Source organism: Morus notabilis, unplaced genomic scaffold (assembly GCF_000414095.1).
Source record: "Morus notabilis unplaced genomic scaffold, ASM41409v2 Scaffold1475, whole genome shotgun sequence".
In the NCBI taxonomy this organism is placed as follows: domain Eukaryota; kingdom Viridiplantae; phylum Streptophyta; class Magnoliopsida; order Rosales; family Moraceae; genus Morus; species Morus notabilis.
Genome location: NW_010359492.1, coordinates 1 through 7,621, shown reverse-complemented (window position 1 = coordinate 7,621; position 7,621 = coordinate 1). Strand labels below are relative to the sequence as shown.

At 32.0% G+C, this 7,621-nt stretch overlaps 2 protein-coding genes across 2 annotated transcripts; one reads left to right on the top strand and one right to left on the bottom strand.

Moving 5' to 3' along the window:
• The first annotated feature begins 4,533 nt into the window (after positions 1–4,533).
• LOC21385873 lies at positions 4,534–5,220 on the top strand. The gene is made up of 2 exons (XM_010094605.2): positions 4,534–4,836; positions 5,001–5,220. The coding sequence occupies exons 1-2, from the start codon at positions 4,727–4,729 to the stop codon at positions 5,122–5,124; spliced, it is 234 nt and encodes a 77-aa protein (XP_010092907.1). The 5' UTR covers positions 4,534–4,726; the 3' UTR covers positions 5,125–5,220.
• Positions 5,221–5,660: 440 nt separating this feature from the next.
• LOC21411092 (seed biotin-containing protein SBP65) lies at positions 5,661–7,616 on the bottom strand (the record flags this gene model as incomplete). Its single annotated transcript, XM_024163308.1, has 2 exons — positions 5,661–6,396; positions 6,831–7,616. Coding segments are annotated over 2 exons (1,068 nt in total), but the record flags the coding sequence as incomplete, so codon positions are not given.
• Between the last annotated feature and the right edge of the window lie 5 nt (positions 7,617–7,621).

Sequence of the window (7,621 nt, the reverse complement as noted above, 5' to 3'; positions counted from 1 at the left end):
ATTATATATTATATTATAAGATATAACTACTGTATAATATATTTTAATTATGTTATAATATTAAAGGGTAATTATGAAAAAAATAAAAAAAGAATTTAGAATGGTCATTCCTCTCATATGAGGAAAGAATTAGAATTCACTTAAAATAAGTGAATGATCATTCATTTTAAATAATCATTCTTTTTTTATAAATCCAACCAAACATCGTAGTAAAATTTTATTCTATTCTATTTCATTCTTTTTACTCAACTAAACATACTCTTAGGGGTTGTTCTTTTGGAGTGTAACTTGAGTGTAATTTTTGAGTTGAATTTGAGTTATAACTTGAGTTAAAGTTGTAACTTGAATAAAGTTAAATAAAGTTAAAATTTAAAAGAACGTGAATTTAAATAAAATTATAACTTAAGTTTAAACTTTTTTTAAATTTTGTTATAAAATAACAATCTCTTAATAGTTAAGGGTAAGTATTCGCCTTGGGAAAGCTTAACGATGGGTGAAGAAGGTGTTATTATAGAGGACATTGTTCGGTTATTATCCTCTATGGGGAGGTGGGAGTGCTCTCATATAAATAAGAGTGATAATAATGTTACTCATGTTTTAGCTTCCTTTGGTTTTAATTGTTCACATGATTTTGTTGGGGTTTATATGATTCTTTACTTTGTATCTTCGGTTGTACTTGCCAATTTAGTTGTTTAATTTTAAAGTGGTTTTCGTGTTCAAAAAAAGAAAAAAAAAAAAAAAAGTATTCGCCTTGGCAATACAGTCGTGCCACGTAATAATTAGATGAAGGAAAGAAAAAGGATACCGGTGCTAAAAAGGAACTGCTTTTTCAAGTGTCAAAAAAGGAACAGTTTTTTTTTTTTTTTTCACTTTCTTTCTTTCTTTATTTTATTTATTTGTTTATTTATTTATTTATTTATTTTACGTGTTCAGGGAATTTGATAATGACGGGCACATGGTAACTACTTTATCCTTGAAAACCAAATAATGGAATCACATTCCAAAGCGATAACAGGAAGAACCTGATCTGGCTGTTATTCCTTTTCATACGCGCACGCAGGCATAACATTAACAGCAAGTTATTTGTAATTTTTCAAAAAAAAAAAAAAAAAAAAAAACTGAAAAAGATAGTATTAATTGAAATCATCGGCCTGAATCAAATTGTACCTTTTTGGTCCATATATCCATGAACCAAACATAATAAATCATTTTTCTAAGAAGATAACCGTTTAGTTCATTGATTTAAATTTTTAATTTGAGTTGAGATATAACTTTATATGAGAGTTTTTTATTATAGTAATAAAGTTAGATATGACTCTTTTTGAGAGATTTTTACTGTAGTAAAACTCAAATTCTAAATTCGAATCGGTGAAGTGAACGGGACCTTAATCACCTCATAAAATGGTGTAATTATATCGAGCACCATATATGAAGTCAAATTATTCATTTGTATCGTTTTTATGTCTAAATTAAATTTAAATCTTATTTATAAATAGAATATCCATATAACAACTCTTTAAAAATGATATTTCTCTAATTCAACCCACAAAATGATGGTACACTTAAGTAAAGAGTTCAAACCTATCTAACCCAAATGTCATAATTAACACGGTCTCTTCCTTCTAAAGATGAATAATGAAAAATGGATATGTTTTTTTCTTTTTTTTCTTTTGATATTTTAATTATTGGTAATGGCATAACTCTCAAAATGTTTGTACCGGTGGAAGCACTATTTTTAGTTGTTGAATTAAATTTTCAACGGTCATATTTACACATATATGTATTAAAAATTTACTGCACATCACACGAAATTATTCTCTCTACAGATTTAACTGTTAAAAATTTAATCTAACAGGCAGCTCCACCAGCAAAAGCATTTAAAGAATCTTTTGAAGGTAAGGTGAGTGTTTAATGTGAACCTTTCAAGAAGATAGATCAAACAAATTTGAGTATAGCAAGTTACTATCAAAAAAAATTTTTTTTTTGAGTCTAGGAAGTTAAACAATTAGGACTATAGACATCATAATATAACTTTCGAGCAAAAAAAAAAAGGCATCATAATATTACCAAAATAATAATAACGAAGACACGCTTTAGGATTATTTGAACCGTATAAATACAAAATTAACAAGAAGAAACTGCTGACGATCTAAGGATTAATATAGTAAAGTATTTGCATGATTGCATCCGTATTGTACTTTTCTGAATGTTGTATGTATACTTTAGAATCACACCAGCGTCAAAATAATATCAAATTTTAATAAAATGTTACGAATATCTAACGTTTTAAAATTGCAATGTTGAAAAAAAAAAAAAAAAAAAAAAAAAAAAAAACTAAAACTGTAACGTACAAACAAAATAGTGTTTTGTAGGCTACTAAAGAATTAATGGACTTTTTTTGGTTTGAAAATAAAAGCGAAAGATACTTAAGTCCTTTCTATATTAAACAAAAAGCACTTCTATAATAGGCAACCGATATAATTAAACTATATGCAAATTGGACAAATTTTAATAAAGATCTAACAGTCCAATTCTTCACGTTAAGAAATTTTGCTACACCCAAGTATATATATTGTGAAATTAAATTTTGCTATACCCTATTTTATATATTGTGAAATTCTAATTTGTAGATATTAATGACATTTCACAAATTAATAATTCTTACGCAATTTTAATCAAATGTAACTCTAAGAAAGTATAAAAATTAGAGTGGATTTGAACATATATGTAAAAAAGGGTCGAAAAATGAGAAAAAACATAAATGATGAAAAAGCATGTAAATAACAAATAATTGAGGACAGAAAAAAATAAGAAAAGCAAACGCCAAAAAGAAAAAAAAAAAAAAAGAAGGAACGAAGTTCCCTCCACGTGCCAAACAAACAAAGCAAAAGTCTCGTTCATTTTGCAGATTTAAATTTTCAATTCAAGTTGAGATGTGACATTTTCTGAGAGCTTTTTACTGTAATTAAAAAAGTTAAATGTGACATTTTTTAAAAAATTTTTACTGTAAAAACTTAAAATTAAAAATTCAAATCGGTAAAATAAACGAGACGAAAGTGTATCCACGTTAGGTAGATTTATCATATCCGGCAGAGGGTGGAAACCTTTAAATGCTTCATTATTAGATTGACAATGTCAACGGTTAAATTTGCCGAAAAAATAATTATGTATAATATAATATAAATTTATATAAATATTACTATTAAAAATTTAATCTAACAATTAAAAGCGCCTTTTAGAAGCATTTTAAGGTTCTACCATATAATTTATCTTTTGCAAATTATGTTTACATTAATTTTGTTTGAAAATTATGGGTATATTTCATTCGTTGACTTGGTATGCAATTGCTTTTGCCACAGCCAGCCATGTGTCGCTTCGCCTTAAATTAAATCATATCTGTGTTTGAAAAAAAGAAAAGAAAATATGAGAAAATTTCCCACTCTGATCGATTACTCATCAATACAAAAAGTAAACACGCACCTTTCCTTAAAAAATAAAAAGAAAAAAGAAAAAAAGAAAAAAAAATACACGTACCCACGAAACAAAAAATAAAAGGAGAACTTATATAAAAAATAGGGGAACATTTTTGTTAGATTCCAATGAGGCATAGCCACAAAAACATCTTCATGTATTTTATGAAAGATTTTATTCTGTTATCTCTTATACTTTTAAGAATAGTATATTTATCTTCTGTGGTCAAAAAAATACATAAAAATATATAGTTACTTACATCCATGAAAAAGTATATTAGACTTTCTTAAGTAGGATTTTCATATCAATTGGACTAATTTCTGACTATAAATATTGATTAAAAAATTAAATTAGATTGAAAAATATACCAAAAAAAAACTCTAATATAAATTTAAAGACTAAAAATATTAATAATTTATTTTTTCTGATCGTAATAGAGAAACTCTCTCAATCTTATATTTTTATTTAGGTCAATCTCAAATTAAATAAAAAATATTTTGTATTCTAATGCGAATTTTAAGACGACGTGAGTTTTTTCCTTTTTTTTTTGTCAATTTCACAAATGTGACATTTTAGAAATATGATAAAACGAACTCGTTCTAAAATAATTTTACTTTTTATATGAAAATAAAAATGAAAACGTTTTCAATCTCCGATTGAAATCATTTTTGAAAATGCGTTTAGTAATTTTATTAAAAGATTATTTTCAGTATAAAAAAATTCATTAATATCTCTGTCTCTTTCTCTCTGCTCGAGAGAGGAGAAAACGAAAACAAAAAATGAAAAACGACTAAAAATTATTTTTTATTTATCTCTCATTTTACGCTAAACTAAAAAATCATTTTCATTTTTTTTTATCTTTATTACGCCAAACACCATTTTAAAAATATTTTTTCTTTTTTCTTTTTTAAAAAATATAAAAAATAAAAAACGAGATCAATTCTAAACACAATAAATATATTTTCCTTACAAAAAAAACCCCCAAAACAATACGACCTTGTTAAAGACAGCAAAGAAAAACCTATATAAGGAATGATGTGATTTAGACGTAATAGGCTGTTACTTCTCCTTTCAATAAATTTAGTGGTATTTCAGTAATTCAGTTGAGCAAAATAATAATTAAAAAATCTGGGATATTAGGCTGTTACTTCTCTCATCTTCTGTGAAGCATTCAAGTATCAGTAGAAAAAAAAAAAAAGGAAATTCCCAATTTCAGACGCAGAGTCAGAGAAAGAGAGAGAAATTCCGAGACGGAATGTGCAGCGGGGACGGTCATTGCAGGCCTTTGGGCTTTCTATTGGGCCTTCCTTTCGCCCTTCTCTCTCTCCTCATCTCCATCGTCGGCATCGTCGTCTGGATCGTCGGGTAATAATTCTCTCTCTTGCTTTTTTTCCCTGAAAATTTGCCTACAAATTGTTTCTTGATTTTTCGTGCAAATTTCTTGAAATTTGTTTATGTTTTGATGGATTAAACTTCAAATGGGATTAATCAAATTTGAATGGTGGGCCGAAAATAAATTTTGTGGGCAGATTGTTGTTGTCGTGCATATGTCCGTGCTGTTTTTGCGTGACGGTGATAGTGGAGCTTGCTCTGGAGCTGATCAAAGCCCCAATTCATGTAATGGAGTGGTTTACTGATCAAATCCCTTGTTAATATCGGTTTTTATTCTCCAAATACTTAAAACATATCTTTTGTTTATCTTGTATTGGGTTACTGTATTGATTAATTTGAATACCATCTTTTTATAAACTCTACTTAATCCTTGAAAGGAATATTGGGCAGGGATTTTTTTTTTCTTTCCTTTACTGGGGGGAGTTTGGAGACATATGGAATTTTTCTGTGTAATTTGAATTTCCTGGTTGGTTTCTGTTAATGTGAAATCCTTAGACAAAGAAGTCCATATTAGCTTTGATTTTCCTAAGAAAATTCTTTCAAGATAAACAAGGAGAGAGAGAGAGAGAGAGAATTTCAGCTGTAGATATTAAAAGGGTGGTCTTCAGAAATCTTAGAGAGTCCATTGTGCTAATTGACAATTAAGACCAGGAGAGCAAAGAGAAAGCTGAAGAATCAAATGTTCCAAGTACTTTCAGATCAAAAAGGCTCAAGGTACTTTCCTCAAATTTCTACCAAGAAAAGAAAATTCCCTCAAAAGCAGGGTAGGGGGAAAAAAAAAAAAAAAAAAAAAAAAAAAAAAAACAATGTCATCCGATGGTTTTTGTGTGTGCGCGCGCGCGCTCTTAGACTACAGTGTTTTGTTCCAACTATCAACCGTGTTTTTCGTTGGGTTGATAATATCAGCTCAATAATGGCTTGAGAATTGCTTTGCTTTAGTTGGAAGAGTGGGGTTGACTTGTCTTTTACTTTCCGTCGGTCTAGAAGATTCGGCAATTCCAAAGTGAGGTGATGGCCTCTCAATGTGGTGCTAAACTTTAGTGAGCGTGACAATCACTATAGCGTGGTGTGAAATAAAAGCATCAATGATATAACAAACTGGACTATTATAACATGAGCAAGCTAGATAAATTACACAAAGGGTGGTCCCGAGTCATGGTAAAAACTCAAGATTATTCGAACCAAAACAAGAAAAACACCCCAAAACAACTTTTAGGACCATAAGTTATAATTCATACAACAACAATTGACTCATGATTCACTCGTTTCTCGTTTCCGCTGTCGGTTTTCGCCGTCCCCAACGACGAGATCCTTTGTCGTCTGCGCAATCTCCACAAGTGTCTCTCCGATGGCTCCTAGCACACTAGTACTGCTAGACTTGGAGGCTTCTTTTCTTATGTTCCCACTATCATGATCAGATGATTGTGTGCTCTGATCATATTCTTTCTCTACTTTGGTCTCTTCTGTTTCTTTTTCATGATGAGCTGGTGCTATTTCTTCTTTCTTCTCTTCGTAATGACTACTCTCCGTTTCCTTCAAACAAAGACATACCACATTAATGCAATCAATTCTCATTTCTCCCTTCCGTAGCTTGTCAGATCAAAGCCGCGATTTCTGGTTTAAAACAATATTTCCGACTAAGATAATACTTTGTATGGATATAGATTCTCTTCTGAAATCTGAATGCTACATAATTCATAAAGCTAAACTAGTATGAATGCTAGATGTATATATCTGAGTACCATATCATTAAAGCATAATACTCTGTTATTGTATAATTGAAAAAAGTTAAATATCACTAAAATACAAATTCCTCGTGCGTAATCTCTATTCTAACAATTGGCATATGGATACTATGAAAACAATTGTAGTAATTTAGAGACATCGTATGTGACTTAATTTGTGATATATACATAATATACACATACCATTCTATAAATAATGAGTGGAAAAGAGACGTAATTTACCTGTCTCTCCGCAGCCCCCTGCTTCTCTTCCAACTGCCTCTGTGCCTCTTCCTTCTTCCTAGCAGTATACTCCTTGGCACTCTCCCCCGCCGACAGAGCAACATCCTTGGCAGCAACCAATGGTTTCTTTGCAATCTCCACGGCCTTATGCCCCGCATACTCTGCGGCATCTTTCACAACTCTGGCCGCCGCCTTTGTCCCCTCCACCGTCTTCTCCGTGGAGTAATGCGCCACGGTCCACCCTGCAGCCGTCGCCTTATCCTTCACGGTTACTGCCACCTTCGCCGCCTTCTCCGCAGCCTCTTTGCCGGTCTCCACAGTGACATCCTTGGCCTCCGCCGCCTTCTGCAGGGTGTAGTCCTTGGCCTTCTCCGCCGCCTCCTTCGCTGCAGCCCCGCCTTGCTGTCCCTTCTCCACGACAACTTCTTTTGCAGCATGACCCTTCTCGAGGACAGTTTCCTTTGCAGCCTGGCCCTTCTCTAGCACAACTTCTTTTGCAGTCTGACCCTTCTCCAGGACAGTTCCCTTTGCAGCCTGACCCTTTTCTAGGGCAATGTCCTTTGCAGCCTGTGCTTTTTCGGAGGCCTGCTCGACCGCAGTGCTCAGCCCTTGCTTCACCGATTGCAAAGCCTGTGTGTACCTCTCTTCAGCAGCCCTTATCGCCTCATTACTCCTTTGCTGCGCTTGTGCTCTGAGCTTTGATATTTCTTCCAACGTCAGTCCTTCTTTGCTTCTCGTTTCGGTTTCGGTTTCGGTCTCTATTCCTCTTCCTCTTTTCTCCTCCGCTTCAC

Coding starts and splice junctions, on each gene's coding strand:
- LOC21385873 (XM_010094605.2), top strand. CDS start 4,727: ATGTGCAGCGGGGACGGTCATTGCAGGCCTTTGGGCTTTCTATTGGGC. Junction 4,837..5,000: donor ATCGTCGTCTGGATCGTCGG/GTAATAATTCTC, acceptor TTTTGTGGGCAG/ATTGTTGTTGTCGTGCATAT.